The sequence below is a fragment of the Agelaius phoeniceus genome, chromosome 7 (genome assembly GCF_051311805.1).
Source record: "Agelaius phoeniceus isolate bAgePho1 chromosome 7, bAgePho1.hap1, whole genome shotgun sequence".
In the NCBI taxonomy this organism is placed as follows: Eukaryota; Metazoa; Chordata; class Aves; order Passeriformes; family Icteridae; genus Agelaius; species Agelaius phoeniceus.
In genome coordinates, this window is record NC_135271.1 from 28,394,438 (window position 1) to 28,415,123 (window position 20,686).

A 20,686-nucleotide genomic window follows, 5' to 3' on the forward strand; every position below is an offset into this window, starting at 1 on the left:
AATTTACCAGTTTTTCTTTTTAAAACTAAGACAACAGGCATTTTTTTATTATTCAGTCATGAGTAGCCAGACATTGCCAGTGTCAAGAACCTGCCTGAAATAAGTTAAAGAGAACTTTCCTGCTGATTAGGTGAGGAATTTAAGGTCTGCTAAACACTGAGTTTTCTGAGAAGCTGCAGTGGACTGTGGTGAGTTGAGGCCATCATTTTACTGTCTTTTGCTCATTTAGTGATAGCTCTTGAGCCCCTCAGTAACCATGGCAGAAGCTCAACCAGGTAAAAAAAAGGAATCCTTCGTGTCTTGTGTGACTACTTGGATCTACCTGCTGCAATATACTTGCAGGATTGATTTAAGGCTTATTCAATGATCCCTTTTTCAGCCATTCAGATATGGCATTTCAGATGCCAAAATTTTTTCAAAAGTCATTTTGACAACAAAATTACTGAAAATAAAAATTGAAAATATCACAGATTATTAGATTAATTTAAAAATGCTAAAAAGTATATATTTTAGGTTACTCTACTGAAAATATTTTTTAGAACTGGTTGCTTTTCATGAGCAGTCCTGTATTCTACAGAAACTTAGAACACAGTCCACTGGTGATTCATAGGTAAAATCTATCAAATATTTTATTTACTTGAGACACCAATGCTGTTTTCAATAGAAAGAGTTATGTAAAGGAGAGAATTTTTGAGGTACCACTTCAATAATACCAAATTATTGTTCTATAGTTAATTTTTGGTAACTATTAATAATTGTGAATGCTGTTCCTATTAATGTGCATTTGAGACATGCTGGACTTGCAGTTAACGTTGACTCTCTACTTTTCTTCCCTTGTCCTGCATTTTGATAGTTTCAAAGACAGCGTGGAAAAATCATCTTATTCAGACTGGCTAATAAACAACAGCATTGCTGAACTCGTCGCCTCCACAGGTCTCCCAGTGAACATCAGTGATGCCTATCAGGACCCCCGCTTTGATGCTGAGGTGGGAGATTTTTACAAATGGAATTTATTATATATTACTTTTGAGCATCACAACTAATATAAAAATTTTGGTTTTATAGCCAAGTGGCTGTGAGACATGTGAATATTTATTGAATTATTTTTTTCTATCCAGTAAGTTATCCTTCTGGTCTTCTATGGTTTTATAATGCAAACACAGATCACTGAATTAGCATATTACTTTGAGTAGCTTGTCCATGATTCCTTTTTTTTTCCTGTTTATAAGTGATTCCCCTACCAATTGCCTTGATACCTATGCAAACTGATTTTTATTGCTGAAAATTTGTTGGTGTTCAGTGTTAGCAGCACCAGCGTTGTTAGCTGTTGGGGTGACTGGGGCTGCACACAGACAGAATGTGAGCAGAGCTGGTATCCAGACAGACAAATGTTGTTTGTGATCTAACTTAGCCAACCAACAGTTTAATTTGCTCAAATACACACTGGATTGGGTACTTCTTCAAGATACATTCACTCCCAATAAAAGTTGTTTGTGTATCTTAAGGTATTCATTTCCCATTAGAAAGGTGTAGATAAAAATGTAAGTATACTTAACATCTAAATAAATGTTAGAGGTGTATGGAAGGACAAAATCTTCACTGAATTCTAATCCAGCATTACTGTGGAGGACTTGGCCAGCACTCGGACAGCACATTAATCACAGCCTTGGTCAGAAAGCCTCCTAAAATATATTGCTACAGTAAGTGTTCTTGGAAGTGTTTCATGTTGAGAGTTTGCTTGGTTCCAATTTTATTCCACGTGTCATTAAAGGGATTATCTCTCAAACCAGCAGAATTTTTTGAAACAAGAAAAAATAAAAGGGCCCTGCTGTAGAAGTATAAAAGAAAACTGCATTGATGTTAATCTGTTCAGAATTGCAAGTACAATTAATGCCTGGGGTGTTTAGATATGCTAACTTAAAGCATGCCAGTCCTTGATGTTTGCAATTTTACTTGTATTATATCATCTCCTGAATAATTCAGCTATCTCTTATTTGTTTCACAGTTAGTTCTTTCCAAGTTGGAGGCGCTACCCAATATATATAAAGAAAATGATACAAAGGGCAATAATAATTTTCTTTTGATGGGTTCCTATGAAAATTTAATTCTTAAATTCAGTCTTTCTACTCAATTATTTCTATAGACAAGAGTATTAAGAGGAACATAGTATCCCTTATTACTTAGATAGAATCAAACATGTATTTGTAGTTATGAACAGAAATTCTCTGTTCTCTGCTTCAGTTGAAAATCATCTCTTATTTTTTTCTCAGAACACTACTTCTCATCTGCAAATGTTGATGCTCAATTTTCAACTCATTCATCAAGAATTTAATGCAAAAGTATTTTGCAGTTCATTTCAAGACATACATTTTAATCAACTATTGCCCCATTCCCATGGATTTTAGGTGGCACTCCACACCAGTTTCAGTGATGAGTTCTGAGTATGTACAAATAGGCAGTAATCTAATTAAAACCTGAGTTATATCTTTTGCTAGCTAGGACATCACAGTGATCCCATCCTGCTTCCCATATATGAATTAATGCTGGTCTTTTAGTTCTCTTCTATTAAACACTGCCTGTAGCAGTGGCAGTTTTAGTAAGAGACCATCTCCTGATCTTCTCTGAGTGGACCCATTCTGCTCTCTGATCTCTTTTGAAAAACTGTTTTCTGTTCACATTTCAATGCAGTGACACTAAAGAATAATGTTACTAATTGTAGAAAAAAGAGAATCAGTGAAATTTGAAATAAATTGTGAAGTTGTATACTGTATTAGCTAGAAAACAATAAATGAGGCAGTAAATTGTCATTGGAACAAAAGGACCATTTATCTCAAATCTAGGGTTTGGCTCCATCCTTACATTTTTTACTAACTTGCACTTCTGCACAATTCCCTACATACTCTCACCTTTCTTCTGAAAATGTGTATTTCCTGTAAGCCTCCTTCTACAGCTGCCTTGCTAAGTCCAATTTCAGTTTGACAGCTGGGAAGGGTACTTCTAAGGCAAACTTGTTCAGTGAAAGTTATCTCTACTAATCCACCAGTGTAAGTAATCCAAAATTTGTCTGGATATTGCCTCAATTATAGTTTGTCTTTAGTGCCAAATCAGTCAAATAGTGCAAGCTTAATGTGCCAAAGATGCTAATGTTTTTATATTCTTTGGCAATTTTTAAAATAATCCTTTTGACTTTTGGTTACTGCAGATGAAGTTTCAGCAGATTTTTTTTTTTCTGAGAGCTGATTCATATGAAATGACATTTATAATGTAAACTTACTCCTTGACATTTCTATTACTATGATTTTAAAAAATGAAAACAGCACCACTAATGGAAGCTCTCATTTCTACATTTTAGGCTGACCAAATTTCTGGCTTTCACATAAGATCTGTTCTTTGTGTTCCAATATGGAACAGCACCCACCAAATAATTGGTAAGACTTCCTTCATGGCTGCATAATTTTTGTGCTAATGTAAATTTAGTTTTATCTTTTTAATTCTGTGTTCCTTTACCTTCTTTTTCCCAGCTGAAGATTGTTAAGTTACAGTACCTAGGATGCATGCTAAGTATCCAAGAAGGGATGTTTTGACTTGGATACTTTATGGACTTTTTCAGCTTTCCAGCCGTGTTGTTATTAAGTTATATATTGTACTCAACTTTAATAAGATGAAAACAGTAATTCTAACCATATTAGTGAAAAATGTTTTATATGCATTGATTTCCTTGGGTCTCCTTCTTTAGTACATGGGCAACTGTCTGCAGTAAAGCTAAGTGTTCATTTCCCTCTAATGATAAACTCTGGGCGCAGTCAGGGAAGATTTGCTGGAGGGGCTTGGCAGTGGTCGGAGTTGCCTGTTGCAGTGGTGGTTGCTGGATCAGGATGTGACAGAGTTTCAGAGGATCTTTGATAGGATTCTTTGCAGCTATGCTACACCAGCAGTTGGCCCTGTGTTATTACCTGCTTTTGGCACAAAAAGGACTGCTTGTAAATAACAGTGCCAGATTCCTCTGCTAATGCTCCTCAGAACTGACGTCAAAGCAATCACAATTTATACTGGCAGGGCAAGAGTAGATGCCTGTGCCTTGTGGCTGCCAGGGAGAGCTGAGATCAGAAGTGCATTGCTGAAGGCACTTGGTGTCATGCAGGCTCTTTGAGCATCTTTAGCAGAGGTGACGTGGGAGTTGTGCCTTTAAAAACACATCATGTTTTTTGTTGTGAACTGTGCCTTATCTTCAAGAATGAGAAATAATTTGAACTCTTGTCAGTGGATTACTCTTACAGTATTTTTCTAAGGGCTTATTGTACCTAAATGAAATAGAAATGTTTGTTGTAGAAATCAGCATTAGTTTGGAAAATGCATTTTTTCATTGGCTGAGTAAATTAATGAACCAGTCATGAGTATAAAAGGGTTTATATACCCAGGTGATGCTAAACTAAGTAAGATTTTAGGGATGAAAGTACTGATTTAGTAAATTGTATTTGTAACTCCAAATTTTTTAGGACAACTTATGTGATTGCTGTTAGCAAAGTGAAGCAAAGTGATCAAGATCTTTCTCAAATAGATCTTTAACCTTTTGTGAAAAGCACTGTGAGTAACTTTTAGATTTGCAGTATTATACTTAGAGAGTAAAGCATAACAGCTGAAAGTACAAGTATCAAAACAATCAAATTATTGCACATCTGTGTCTAATTATTTTCAGAATAAATATTTGCATTTTGCTTTTCAGTTTGAAATATGTGGTTTACATTTTACCAATGAATAAAACATTCTGCATTGTGCATTAATGAATGAAGATTATAACTCATATTAACTCTTTCTAAAGGGGTAGCTCAAGTGTTGAACAGGCTTGATGGGAAATCCTTTGACGACGCTGACCAGCGACTGTTTGAAGTAAGAGACATTCAGTTCAGCATTAACATACATTTCAGTGGCATTTGGTATTTCTCAGTAATCTGCTTCAGTCCACTCCAGGGATGGGGAGAGAATATCTTGTCTATATTCGCAGTTTGACATTAATTCTCAGAAATCCTCCCTTAGAAGGTGGCATCCTAATTAAAACAAGTTTCTGGCATCTAATCTCTCATCTGGAGGCCAGTGACTCACCTGCATTCTTAAAATAACCTGTTTAAACATGATTATTCCTAATATTTCAATGTAATTTCTTTTAATGATTAAGCCAGTGTTCATCTTTGTGCTTGTATTATAACTGATTCATAATTGACTCTCTTTTCTCTCTTTTTAAATTTTAGGCTTTTGTTATTTTTTGCGGCCTGGGTATCAACAACACAATTATGTATGACCAAGTGAAGAAATCCTGGGCAAAACAATCTGTGGCTCTTGATGTATGTGTACATCTTTGTGAAACCTTTTCTTGCTCCTAACTCTCACATGTAAAGAAGCCCACTATATTTTTAAAAACTATGATTATTTAAGCTTCTCTAACAAAATTCAACAATGTAGCACAGTGGTCTATTATATATCTGGAGATTTTAAACATTATCACATTAAAAATAATCTTGGTGAGAAAAAAGCCAGGAGTTTTGAGGATAGCTTAAGAAATTTACATTATTCCTACTATAACAATAATTAAGAGCAGTTTGAATGAAATTTCAGATCTCTCGAAAAAAGCATTATGCAAGACTGATTAATCTTAAAACATTGCTCTGAGGAAAGGGTAACATCACTAAGATATTGGTATTGTTTTATATTTCACATGTGACAAGAGAAGAAAATAATCTAGTTATGTCTGATATGTGCACCTTTTACCCGTGTAATTCCTTTGAGTTTCTCCAGTACTCACCATTACAATATGAACCACAAAAATAACATTGACCTCAATGAGATATGAAATTCTTTCTATTAAAAGAAAAATCAAACCCAACTGAATTCCTGTAAAGACGCTTTTTTTTTTCTTTGCTTTGGGGTTTGAGATAATTCTCTGCATAGTGGGGTTGCATCCTGTGCTGCACACAGGCCTGTTAAAGCTTTCCAAAGTCAGTAAGGCTGTTGGTGTTAGTAATCCTAAGCACAAGCGGCTTTCTTTATTATTTGTATATATCTACCCATGTAGGAGGAAAAGTTAAAAACTTACCTTTTCATGCCTCCTTCAAGAATCCTTATACTTTACATGTCATTGTCATGGATAAGTCTTCATATGTCCCAGATATTTGTGGAATATGACACCTAAGAATGAGTGCTCCTCCTGGCAAGAAAAGCAAGCAGAAATAGATGTCACACACAGATATATAAGGATGAAACTTCACATAGAAGTTTATTTGCTACTGAAATAAAAGAAAACTAAATATTTTTAGTTTAAAATACAGCTTCTTTCTTTGATCTAAAAAAGGACTAATAACCATATAGCTTATATGTAGAGTATAGATTTGATAAATAGCCATTAATCTTCAATTAAGAGTAATTCTTTCTATAAATGGGCAACAGCTCTTGATTATATTTACATAAAGTGATGGAAGATGCAGGAGAAAAGTACTGAACACTAGAATGGTATGAGATGAAGGACTGTGGATTTTCACTAATAGAATACTTCGTTAGTATTTATGTGTTTAGCTAAAATGGCAATCAAAGGCACTTGAAAATTACATTGATATCAGATGTAAAATAAATGAACTTGTTATATATCATAATAAGATTCTTATTATGATTCCATATATGCTGATACAGGTTTTCATACAATATTCTGATAAGAGTGACTAATAAACAGAAGAGCAAAACATAAATTATCAGGAAAGTTTGCCATGATTCAAAGCCAGGCTAAATCCTTTTTTTTATACTATGGACACTAAATTTGCAAATTTATTTAAAGATTAGAATAATAAATACTTAGGAAGACTGTTAAAACCTAAAGAGATATAATGAATACAGATCAAGGAGAATTTGGTTGTTAAGTGTAATCTGTCATAGCATAAGATATAATTTGACTAATCTTACCAGTTTCTAAGAGAAGTTGCAGAATGGTTGGACAGAAAAATAGATACTATTTGAGAAAGGACATGATGTACAGAACAAATGAGTTTATGGTTTTTATTTATTATTTTATAGTGCAGGAATGAATTCCTGTTACTGTAAAAGGTGGCATCCCTAAAACTGAGAAGAGTAAAAATGTCTTGGGACTTAGTGCCACAAGGTGTTGCAAATCAACACGCCATGCGACACAGTTTAGGTGTTTGTATGAATAACACAGACATTCATAGATGAAAATTATTTCCAAGTGAGAAGCCTGTATCAAAGCTGTAGCACATCAGCAGGTCAGGTGTTGCATGTGGGGAAGAACCTGTCCTTGCTGGGAGTGCTCTGGCTCTGGGAGCTCCCTCACAAGAGCAGGTGTGCAGTACTTTGTACATTTTATTTGATGCTGCTCTCTGCAGAATGGTATTGAAGAGAATGTCAGACACACCACAGAGGTGCTGATATTTGGATGCAGCGATGTGCCACTAGTATAGGCATTAAAGCTTTTCAGTACAGGAAAAGGCATTATTAAAAGTCCATAAATCTACTGTTATTTTTACATTAAATTCTTTCTCTTTTGATGCAGAACTTCAGGAGAACAATGTAGGAATCCTTATAATATTAAATTACTTACTGTTCATTATTCCCTATAAAATTCCCTGCAGTATAACTGCCAAATGTATGCCTGATAACCTGTAATTAGCTATTACATGCTGTCAATCAGAACAGAATTATCACACAAATGCTAATAAAATTTGCTTTAAACATAACTGATTAGACTGCAGTACAGAGCCCTGATATTGCTACTTAACAAGTGTACAAAAATGGTTTTTCTCTTTTGTTCTGGGGCAGGTGTTGTCTTATCATGCAACATGTTCGAAGGCAGAAGTTGATAAATTCAAGGTAAGATTTAAGTTTTTGATATACTAATTTCTGAAACTATAACTGTAAATTCATATTTGTCTTCACTATCTGAGAGAAGTTTTACATCATAAGCAGAAAATCTTAATTAAAAATTATTTACAGTGTATATATTACATGTAAGGCTGTTAAGCAGGGAAGGTGGATAAGGGATAAAGAGGACAAAGAGCTGCAGTGCACAGCAGCGAAGTCCCATTGTCCCAGCACCAGCTACTGGAACTGCATGTCATTGTGGGTTTGGTGGCCTCCTAAGCAGAAACCATCACAGGGAAGTCATACCACGTAGGAGATGAGAGGGAGACTACAGAAAAAGAAAGGAACTTGAGACTTTACATGCTTACAGCTTGGAAGCTGCCCTGTGTTTGCTAAAAAAGTGGAGCATTCACTATCCAGATTATGCATAGGCTCAGAAGGCTGGACAGGAAGGTGAGGGATCTTCAAACTCTTGTAAGCACCCTTGGCAGAATGTGAAAGTGATGTGTTCTGAGTATAGCATTGGTAGGGACCAATAATTACATGTTCTCACTGAATCCTGCCTTGCCTTGGGCTAGAAAGTAGGGGGAGCAGTGCCCTTGATCTTTCATCACTGCCAGCACTCCAGTGCTGCTTTTGTGATAGACTATTTCTCTTTTCCTGCTTGAGGAGGCACTTGGGAAATTTGGTGATGCTTCCCTTGGCTAAGAGGAGGCAATGCTGGTAGAGGGCTCCTCAAAGCTCCCATGGGAGACTCCCATGGTGGGTATCACTGTTGGTCTCCTGGACACACAGTGCATCAGAGACTGTAGTGAGGTCTGGGAAGGAGATCTGGACTGCTGTGACCCATTGCACATTGCTGGCACTCCCTGCTCTGGAGCTCTGGCATCTGTCTAGCTGAAGAATAGCTAGCTGTTGGGTGCTTATTTTGACACTTGGCTGTCAGGCTGCAACCTGCTTTCTGCACCACACATGGCTGGCATAGAGCTGATCCTGCTGAGTGATCTGGGCTGAGGAAGGGCAGCTTTTGCTAGTTAATGAGTTTGTAGATTATTGCCCAGATGATGGCTGTGCCTGGTATCTGTATTGATACCTGGTGATAAGGGTGTAATACTCTCCCTCCACTGTAATTACTGGTACAATTACCCACACTTGTGTATGCTTAAGATGAGATTACTGAAGTATTTCTGGATTCAGCATGCTTGAAGATCATGCAACACTACAGGAAGTACTTTTGTGTGTGCAGTAATTGTATTTAGTGTTCGGCAAAAAGAACTGAACACTTTTGAGAAAGAGGAAAGAAAGGGGTAAAGGACCATCAATTTTCTGTTTTGCTTTTATATTTCAATTTACCTTAGACTACACATCTGTAATATAGTTTCTATGACTCTCAGGATTCCATCAGTATCTTTGTATGTACAAGAGGGCCATACTTGATTTCTGCCAGCCATTGAAAGATAACTCTCCTTCATAGCCTCTGTAGTTGAAATAACAGCCTGCTATGTTACTCTTTGGACACAGATGCTCATGTGATAAGAAGCTATTCTACTTGTTTTCCCAGGTGACTTCATGACAAAGACATCTCTTTTCATTATCCATTTACCTTGAAGGCATGCAACTATCCATTTAATGGCTAATAATAATGTAAAAGGAAATGAAAAGCACTTATTCAGTAATAATTCCAAAAGATATAACTCCAAAAGACGTGTCATATAAAGAACATAGGTGAGAAAATAAGGAACATAACCAAGCTATGCCTAAAGTAAGTTAGGCTGTTCTTCAAGTAACATTGTCACTTCTCTATGTCTATATCCAGTTGTCTCACTTAATTCCTGACAAAATGTCTCTGAAGTAGTTTTTGTTAATGCTTTTGCACCACTGGATGTAAGCAAAACAAAAGAACAAAAACCCAGAGACAACCAGCATGTCTTGTGGGCCTGTGACACGGAGCTCATCCCAGAGAGGCCCATCCATCCGGGGGATGAAATTGCTCCCATCTCCCTGCTCACAGCTGGCCTCCCTGCTGCGGTCTCCCAAGGCATCCTACCCTGAAATCACTGCTCTTTTCCCTGTTTGTTATATTGTTATATTTTGTTTAAGCCCTTTGTTATATTAGGATCATCTTCTAGACTTGACTGGCTAATAAACTATCCTTCCCTCTGGGGGTGTTTGGGGCTAAATGTGTCCCCTCTCTCTGTGGTGATTTATTGGCAGGTGTCAGAGCAAATGTCTGTTCTGATTTACCCAATGTCCTGGTGCAGTCAGAGCAGAGGCACACACACCACAGAAACATCAAAATGAGAGTGATGCCAGGAGATCACTATTGGCTCCTGACTGACACCCAGCAGTAATTAATGACTTTGCAGTGACAATACCCTGGATTTGACAACTTCTCAACATTATCCCAAACATACTGTAACTGGATCCCAGGATCTTGGAAATAATTACATACTCTTGTAGTACAAGATTTTCTTTCCCTCTTTTTAATCTCACTTTTTATAGTTTTCATAAAATGTTTTTCCATTAATTTTTATTTGCACAGGATCTTGAGAATATTCTGATAAAAAGTGAAAAATTACAAGTGTACTTAAAGTTTATTTTTCCTCTGGCTTTTACTAGTGAATTATTTCATTGCATTATAAAAAGCCCAGCAAGAGTAGCTAAAGTTGATTTTTTTTACCTGAAATTTCATCATTAATTTCTTACTGTCAGTGGATGAATTCACAAACACACAAATTCACAAATATAGCCATCTTTTTAATAATTAAACATAATCACTGTGACCAAGTTCTGTAAAATAAATAACATTTATTTCTGTTTTTTGTAATCCCATCTAAGAATTAGTGAAGAAAACCCCACCTTAATAAGAAACCCTTAAGATATTAAGCCTTTCTCCAGATGTTTGTCTGGGAAAAAGTGCAAAGCACTATTGCTGGTGGAGCTGGAAAAATACAGAGGAAGTTCACAGTATGCAACAATAAAACATGAGTGTATGAAAATAGACCATGCCATACAATTGGATACTAAATATTTTTAGATTTTTTTTAATTTTCAGGTTTAGATTATTATAGCTTCAAAAAAGATATAAATTAAATATACTGCTAAATTCACACAAACTGCATAATATTTTTTTAGGTTTTCTGATATGTGCCACATTACTGTGGTTTCTGATACCATTCTTCCAGGTACAGGAAGAAAAACTAAACTTTACTTTTCATGGGCATTTGCAAGCAAAACAAAAGAAACATCACCTAGAGTGCAATTTTTTTCTGAGAATGTCTGAAGTCTTCAGCCTGGTTTATCACAATGCTTCTCCTCTCTTGCATCTACATAACTATGCTAAATTCAAACTGAATTTTGGCAGGATAAGCTAAAGCAATGCACCATTGAATCATATCCACATCAATATCAATTTTATTAATTAATGCATAAGAACTTAGAAGAAGTTAGAAATAGCTGTGATTTTAAAAACTGTGGCAACTTACTTCTCCCTTGTATTTTAGACTTAAAAGACTATTCTGTCATTTCTGCTGTGTACTAGTGCTAGTGCTATAAACATTTGTGTCATTGGAACAGACAAGGCACTTGAGATCTGATTAATCTGAGATTGAAGCTATTCTGTAGCAGCCTATAGCAAGCCTGTGCCAGGTTTTTTCTTACTGAAATTCAGGTTCTGCAAGCCTAAATATAGTTATGTGTTAGACAAATATAGATACATGAGTAAAGAACGGAGAATTGTGTTCAGGACAGGATATTTATAGCAAGAGTTACTGATTTATGAGACAGTGATGAACAAGTCCCATGACTTAGCAAGCAGCCCCACAAACACACACCTCCTTTAAATTTCACCAATGTAGTTTCCAAAGAGAATATGTAAACGCTGTCCTATTATGGGAAATGTACAAGAAGCTATTTTTAAGAAGCAAGCCTAATTGCGCAGCTGTCAATGGCATAAGCCAGATCAATATTTAATGACTATGATGCATTATTTATAGCCCTGGGAGAGATTCCCTTTTTTAGGTCAAACAGCACACAGGAGAGATGCACAATGGAAAATAATGTATCACCTGCTTTACAGAATCTTCAGTTCAAAATGTAGCATGAATAACAATAACAATTTCTGCATTTCTCAGTTTTGTAGCCTTCTTGATGTGTGGCTATTTAAGATCTACCTTCACGTAGGGAGGCTTTTGTGTCTTTCTTAAAAACACTCCTTTAACTACAGAATGATGAAAAAAGTTTTAACCAAAAAAAAAAGAAACTACTTTTAAGACTGCTACTGTATATGACAATGGTTGAATCCACAAAAGATGATGGATCTATGTGATTTTGATACTTGGAGTGAGTTATGTATGATTTAACATTTGTTATTCATGCCTTATGCACCCTTAAATGTATAACGATGGGCAGCACAATGAGAACAAATGAAATTTTTGTACTGGTTTTATCTTCAATATTTGAAACAATAGAGAAAGCATTCCTTGGCTATGTTATTCTCTGCTGTGATGTCATCTTTCACTTTAGAACTACTTTTACTACTTTTTTATACGCTTGTAATTAAATAATTTTAGTAGTTTAAAATAATTACTTCATAGTCTTCCTCAGTAACTAAACTTCAGAAAGGCAATCTGGTCTTGGTTTTGGAGCATGTATGAAACATTGCCAGAGAATTCAGGGGGTTATGCATTGTTGCTTTTTATGGCACTGCTGTGTCAATCAGTTTGGTACCCTGTGTTCCCCTTCATGTGTGGGGAAACACGAAGCTCTTCACACGCTGCAGGATTTGCCAGATTGGCCTCCAAGGCTGCTCACACTCACTTCTCTTTGGCTGGCACTGAGCTTTTCCATAGTGCTATTCCAGCTGCTCAGGTTCCACTGAGAATAGCAACAATAGGAAAAAAAATAAAGAAAAAATTTGAGAGTAACCAGGGCTTAAGTGTTAATATTGAATTGTGTTCCCTTTTCCCCTTTTGAGAAAGGTACATGATCGCAAGATGTAAAACACAGTTAATTTCTCTGCTTTTCAACATCCACTGCCCACGTAAGACAAGAACTAAAGCACTGTGTTAAGAGTTTCATAGTTCATCAAACCAAGGTCTTCTTTGTATTACATTATTTAGTACGCTTTGACATGTGCCCATGTCTTCAGTTGTCATGGAAACAAGAAGTCAAGAACACATTTGCAATGTGTTACACTGAAAATTATAAACAATGATAAAATAAAATACTGAGTGTTTATACTAGATTCTGAAAGGTGAGGCTGTCATCTGACTTCAGACAAGTGCTCTGTAGTTCCATTTTTTTCCAATTTCAGTGAACAGGGAATGGCTTGGAGAAGTGGAGTAGGGAAAGATTGTTCATGGTGTTTTCTCATAAAATGTCTGGATTTAGAGAAATGAAATTAGGGTGGAGATTATAATCTAATTCAAAATCTCTCTTCAGCAAACTTGTAGTTAAACTACATGGCCTATCAGTGTAGATAGAGTTAAATGTGTTAAAACGAGGAATTGGCAGAAGGAAAAGACAAATTGAGACTGATCTTCTCTGGGTCAGGGAACTCCAATGTGCAGCTCACCAAAGCAGAAAGGAGCACACCAGGGGGGTATGTTTTTTCAGTTCAAATAATATTACCTGAGGGTTTTTGCTTATTTTCTTTCAGGAAGTGTTTTATGAGAAATAAAGATTGTTGGATGAATTCCGCATGTCACAGACATGAGAGGCACCTTTCAGGAGTTACTGCTGGAGCTGTCCTGCTAGACTGGTGCCATACTACTGTGCCTACCCTAATTCAAGGAATAGTAATTGAAAAAGCTAGTGGGAATTCTGAATTTGGTTTCAGAAACTTAAACATTCAGTTTTATTAAAATTTCAGCATTTGAGTTTATTGACTTCATAGGGAATCGAGATTACACTGCTGCAAAATATCACAGAGGGGACTCCTCTTGTAAAATTTCTAAAATGGCCATATTTATTATTTCAGGTGAAAACATAGAGCTCCTACAGGAAAATACTACCTTTCCTCCAGGGCAAATGGAATATGAATTTTCTAGGATGTTGTGGAGGGAAGGCTCACAAGGAATGCTTTAGCCTGGTGAGGCTCCAGCACTGTGCTGCCCTCTTGGGTGCAGCCAGCCCTGCCTGTTGGCTCTGGAGGGGTCCAAGGGAGGCTGCAGTGGTTGTGAGGACAGATCCACCCTCTGAAGATTTGCAGTTTAACTGGGCAAGTTCCTTGTCCCTGTGTTGCCAAATCATCTGAGCAGGGCAGGGCACTACTTCATGGTTTGCTTTCCCATTTGCAAAGAGGGCACAGAAATATTAAAACATCTGTGAAAGTTTCGACAATTCTACTTTAGGACTGCAACAAATTTGTGTGATGCAACTGTATTGCATTTATATGATAAGCCTGCATAAAACTAGTTTGTTTTCTAGTGTAGGGGATAAGTAAATCCTCTTTTAAAATAAATCTTTATCTTGAAGAAAAGCTGTATATGATTTAGGAGAGTTAAGGCCAAGTTAAGAAAGAAGCCTGGGGCCTGGAAGCTAGATAAAGCCCACAATTTAATCATATACCCATGCCCAGACGACTTTTTCTGTTAATTTATGAGTTTAGCACAAGTCATTAAATGAATTTTTAAAAGAGATAGGCTTCTTTCAGCAAGGAATAGATTCTGGTCTGGATTGCTTCAGGGCAAGAACATTGCAGAAGTCAATAAGGAACTTCTGTGGAATTTTTTTAATATGCAAAAGCAAAGTATATTTATTCCAGCATGTTTATGCTATGCAGAATAATCTTTGGATATATTTGTGCTGTAGGTTAAAAAGAAGGGATCTTAAAGGCTATGATTTAAAAAAGAAGTGAAAAATCACCATTTATATTCTAACTGCAAACACACAGTAACTAGAAATATTAAAAAATAAATTACTCTTTCCAAGATCAGCTACTTCATAGTTAGATAAAAGCTTAAATCTCCTCATTAAATACCTTAAAAATAATAAACTTTAATAAATTAAAATAACAGAAAATTAAAGTACGTGCATGATCAAAACAGTCTTTGTACTAGTTGCTTTAAAAAGCCTTCTTCTCTAAAGCTAAAGTAGATTTCAATTGATCTAGATAACCCTAATTATTTCTGCTACACTCTAATATTTACAGTACTAAAATAAAAACATTCCAAGTAGTTGAAAAATATTACTGACTTACTGCCTTTAATAGTGGCTGTTTTTCAGTTTCTTAGTAATTATGCACAGTAATACAGTGATACTTAAACAACAGACATTTTCAGCAGAGAAGTAATAAAACACTTGGATTATTAAGTTGTCCATACTAAAAAACGCATGTTGCTACTGTGCTGCTCTCAGATACTGGATTTTTGTTATTCACGTGGGAAATCTTGTGTTTCTTGCATCTGTTTCCATACACAAACCCCTAACTGGTCCAGGTCTTGATAATGCTTAGGAAAAACAAGTTCGAAAAAGCAATTGTTGGAACACAACATTGCTCCCAAGTGAAGATGATTTAGTACCCAACAGACCTGTTGTCTGTCCTTCAATCTGATCGGTCATCATGCTCCATAAGAATCCCTTGTCAGATGGAAAACATCAAGGAATAAACAGAATTCAGCATTGCTACACTATTTTGCCAGCAACCATGCAAAAATGATAAGGCATGGAATGCATTTAAACTGCCATGCAAGCCACAGGGGTATCTGATGGATGATTAAAAAAGGAAAAAATATTAACACTTGTCAAATAATAAAGTAGTGTACTTCAGTCAGTGACAGACTTAGGAATTTGTATTAGGAAAAATTTTCAAACAGGAAGAAAAATTTATCTAGCAGACTCATGTACTGGAAGTGGGCCAGCATAATTTAAAACTCTGAGGTACTTCAGTGAAAGATGGTAATTTAGGAGTTCTTCAGTGTGACTTTACCATGGTTCTTTTGCCACCAACAAGGAGCAAATTATTCCCCACACAGCTGATGAGAGATCCCTTGGGCTGGCCCTGTGTGTCACAGGTCACTCTTCTGAGACCTGCATTCCCAACTGCTCCAGAAAGACCATTTTAGTGTTTATTTTATCTCATGGAGGAAAGAAATTTTCAAAGAAATCTATAAAAATGGCATAATACTTCACATTTTAAATTATTCCTTATTTATCTGTGCTTAATTTCTTGTGTAGTCCCAGTAGGCTGAGAATTGTAAGTAGGAATTTTGTGGTTGAAAAATAGAGGTGCTTTGCACCAAAATTTATATAGATAGAAACTTTTTATTTGGCATTGATATTATCAATATTAATTTTTAAATTAAATAATTAATATTATCAATGTTAATTTTAAAATTAAAAACTTAGTTGTACTGAATTTTAAAACAGGAATTATTGTTTTTCTTAGCATATACCCTACAAATGGAAAAAATATTTTTCGTTGTTTATTTCTGCCTCTATGCAGTGTTCCAGCTGCAAGCAGTTGTTTGTCATAAATGCTTGCTTGTGTTGATTTTGAATTATTAATGGCAAAATTTCTACAGGCTTTTTAAAAAAATATTTTACAGCGATAAATGTTCCCCAAAGGAAGAAGGCAGTGTCCTTTAAAAGCTTTTGACGTTTCCAATAAGTTGATATTAGAGCTAGAACCTTTTTATAAGTAAAACTCTCCGAAGTGAAGAATGGGAGACGTTTTTCTGAGATGAGTCTGTTTGGCCACTGGGTGCCATCCTTGCTCCACTTTAAGGCTGGTCGCCAAGCAGCATTTCTGTTCAGCCGTAAAATCCTGGGAAAATGTAATGCCAGTGCAATTTCACACCATCATAATGTTTGTGTGTGTGCATGTGGCAGAATATGTTCCCAGCACAAGGCAGCATGCCTTTCTTGCACATGCCACTGAGAGACTGGAGAGAAATATCCTTACAGGTTCAGCCATGTTGTATCCTGCAATTTTTTTCTTTTTCATTCCTCCATCAACTGGTGAGAATAAGGCTGTGCTGAAAGGGCTGTCCCACACATGAGCATGTAAGTGACCGTGCTTCTATGCAGTATTAACTTAGGCTCTGGCATTATTTGAAAGAAAATAATTCCCTGGATGCACACTTGCTTTCTAGATCAATTTGGGATGTATGGGCCTAGGTCATCCAAGCAAAACATTATCCAGACTATATTATGTACAAAAATATTTGTAATTGCAATCTTGTATAGGTTATTTATTACACTGTTTCATTGGCTGCTCCGGGGGGCGTCTGCTATTGGTTTCGTCTGGGCAAAACCCCTGGCAGAGTAAACAGCTTCTAAGAGAAATGGTGTCAGCAGTTCTGCAGGTTTAGTCTTTCCAGTTTAAACTGCAAACACTTTACATGTATGAGAAACAGACTGTAGTACACACACCCCATCGTAATCTGCCTGTGTGTACAACAGCCTGCCTAACTCACCTACCCTGCTTCCTCTGCTGCCACACAGCTGTGTGTGTTCTGTGCCTGCAACAAGCTCAGGGCAAACCAAAACCCCACCCCAAAAATAACAAAAAATCCATTCCTATCTATGGCCTTCATAAACTCTACTGTTAAGCTGATTCCAGTAGCTACTTGTGCTACCTCTACCTTCCCCAAAGGAAACCTGTTGTTGTGAGGAGTGGTAAGGAAAAGATAAAGCAGCAAAAGAGTATACATGTATTCAGAACATGACTGTCAAGAAACAAGTGTTTATGACAGTGTTACAGCCTTTTACCTCAAAGCAGTGATATATGAAAGCAACCATAAACCTTAGTTTAGAGAAAAATTATAAAGCTAGTAGTATGTGGGTAGTAAATAAGGAGCTAAATAAAGATTTAAGAGCCTATTATTTGTTTTTTGTTGAAAGAATGGGATCTGTACTTTTTGGATTTTGTCAAAAAGCTTGTGGTGCTGAGGCTGTGAGTTGTGCATGAACCAGAGGCCGTGCTGCAGTGCAGGGTGCTTAGGCACCTAGGTGCTTAGGCTTTCTCTGCTGGGGAGCTTTGTGGATGAAGGGGGCAGTGCAGGATGTACGTTCTGCTCTGGGGAGAGGAGCTGGGCAGGAGAGGAGCCTGCCCTGCAGAAGTCCCACATGGAGTAAGCCTTGGCTTGTGAAGATGTAGTGAGATGAACCTCTGGTTTGGGGAGAAAGCTCTTTTGGGCACTCCTGAGTGCTCCTAGGGAGTGATTTATGGGTTCAGAATAGGATGGCTGGATTTCTTTTAAACCTGCAATCAGAACTTGACAAAAAGTAAGGACAAAAAGACAAAAGCAGACTTTCGGGAGAATTACAGAAATGTTCTCTGTAGGATTCCTGTAAACGTACGAAGTAAGGTTGAAGGTATTGTCAATATTATTTATTGTCCACCTGACAGTATTCTGCTATAGCTGTCACTCTAGCAGGTCTGAAATAGGACTTTCTCCCCAGTGGAGCAGTAACCCACTCATACATTTGCATAACTTTCCCCACCAGTCACTGCACTGCCAGCCTGATTTGTCACAGCTGCTCGGAAAGAAAATTTCAGTGGCTCCCAGGAAATCCCATCCAGCACCATTGTGCCCCTGCGGCACCACCATGGCCCTGGGGTGACACAGGACTGGTGGTCCTGCATGTTGGCTTTGGTGCACTGAGAGCTGCTGCAGTGTGCTGGGATCACAAAATTAGTGTGATACCAGTGCACATTGTGGCTCTGATTTCTGAGGTTCTGGCTTTGGGGTTTTTTTCAGTGTCTGATCTTGGCAACCCCTTCACTTTTTTCACATGCTCTCTTCCACCATGTGCCAAATTGAAAGTTGCAGAGCACATTCTGGGCTCTTTTCACCAAATGTGTGAGTTTCCCCCTATGCCTTCACGTTACGTCACCATGAGAAGAAACCTGTCCGTGCTCCTTCCACCCTTAATCATGTTTTTCCTCTTCTGAGTCTTCAAGGAAGGAGCCGGAACTTTTCCTCCACTTTCTGGGTAGGAAAAGGCTATGTTGTATCCCACTTTTCTCACCCTCCCAAATTTACAGGCATAAGGGGGAGGGCTAGTCCACATTACCCATTCTGCTCTTCATGGGAGTAACAAAGCTGACTTTTTGCCACCAAAACCAAGTAAAGCTTTGTGGGAAATGGCAGCCTGACACTTTTGTAGTACAGAGAAATAGTTGCCCTAGGTTTGGTGCTTGTGTTTGTTTGAAATTCTGAAACAGAGACTGAATAGACCCTTTTGTACAAACTTCTCATCTGCACTGATGGCCATAAAAACTCGACAGTTGCTAGCCTGCAGTATGTGACACACTGGTTCTTTCCTAATCACCATCAGCCAAAAGGACGTGAACACTCCCCAGCGCGCCTTGGGAGATCATTGTGTCCAATGTGCATGCCCTGTAAAACTCCAGTCCTGGGCTGCTGTGGTTATGGACTTTGGCCTTAAGAATAATAGATGCCTAGACCATTAATTTTTTTTATTTTATGCCTCTGTTCTTTTAAAATCAAAATTTCTTGTTCCTTTTATTGACTGCCATATATTTTGTTTCTGTCTACTAGGAAACAACCCTAGCATCAAGGATTGATTTTTAGTAACATAAAATAACGTTTTTTGCACCTATTATAGTTTGAAACAAAATTTTATATGTCATTTTTATCTCTGAAATGTATTATTTCTTTTTGATGGGTCCCAATTTCAGAAAGCAGTATGTTCAGATAGGATTGATTGACTGATTAGAAATATTCAAAATGCTTTCTGTTTTTAGCTATAGTTCTGGGGCTAGCTTTTTAAATAGCACGTTTAACACTGTGACAATGACATACCTTCCTTTGCCCTTTTAAAATGAAAATTATAAGACAAATCCTTTCCTCAGGCACATACAGTTTGATCCCCAAAGCAGAAAGTAAATACCATACTTTTGTCCTAAGTCCACACTGCATGATAATAAAAAAAAATCCTAAATTCTATATTTGATAGTTATATATTGCTTAATGTCTACTTTTCTTGTTCTGATAGAAGCAGACTAAATAGCTTTCTTAATGCTGTGAAGTTTCTCTTTTAATTAAAAGAAATACCAGCATCATACTAAGCAGTAGTTGTATTTGGTAAATGGTCAAACACAACTTTTTGAAACTAGTCTAAATGCAACTTTCTTTGTTCTACATTTCATGTCTAAAGTACATGTTAAGCTGTTAGTTTGCCATTCAAAGGTGGAGCAGTTGCACTACATACACATACATGCTTCAGCTGCAGATTTTGAAGCTGGATGCATGTACTGCATTATTCTTGGTTTACAGATGTAAAACTGACTAAATCAAGGAATGACCTTTTCCAGCAAGGGGCTTAGACACCTACTGTGGGACCTGGGGCAGAGTTTGGACTTTTGATCTCACAACTGCAACCTTCTGTTTATGTAGGGTTAATCTGAGGAGGTATAAAATACACAAATCCTGTTCCACCCTGCCTTCCATCCAACAACTGCTCAGATATAAGACATTCACAGAGACTGGAACATCGAAGGAGTCTGGTAGAGCTGACAGCTCCAAAGTGTGTTTATATGGCAGCATGAGGTTTCCTTGGGCAGAGGCATAGGACTGGTTGGTCTCAAAAGCTCTCCCAAACTAAACATGTTTCTGGGTGATTTCACTACTGAAGGCAGAGCAATGCTTCTGTGATAATCATGTTAAAAAAATTGTTAAAATCAAGAGGAAAATACACATCAGTCATTTCCATACCCATTCCCCTTTACTGTAAATTTTGTAAAATTCCCTTTTAATGCCACTATCCTGCCTCTACTTCAGTTAGTCATTTGAAAAGAGGTTCTAACTCAGCTTTGTGAAGGGCAAAGAGTTGCTATCCACAGTCTCCAGAAACAGAT

At 37.1% G+C, this 20,686-nt stretch overlaps 1 protein-coding gene across 2 annotated transcripts in view; it reads left to right on the forward strand.

Moving 5' to 3' along the window:
• PDE11A (phosphodiesterase 11A) overlaps positions 1 to 20,686 on the forward strand; it is a 104,758-nt gene that overhangs the window by 47,150 nt on the left and 36,922 nt on the right. For both annotated transcript variants that reach the window (XM_054636474.2, XM_077181372.1), the window contains exons 6-10: positions 854 to 986; positions 3,353 to 3,428; positions 4,820 to 4,887; positions 5,247 to 5,339; positions 7,816 to 7,866. In XM_054636474.2, coding sequence (XP_054492449.2) covers positions 854 to 986; positions 3,353 to 3,428; positions 4,820 to 4,887; positions 5,247 to 5,339; positions 7,816 to 7,866 — 421 coding nt within the window. The remainder of the gene's footprint in view (positions 1 to 853; positions 987 to 3,352; positions 3,429 to 4,819; positions 4,888 to 5,246; positions 5,340 to 7,815; positions 7,867 to 20,686) is intronic.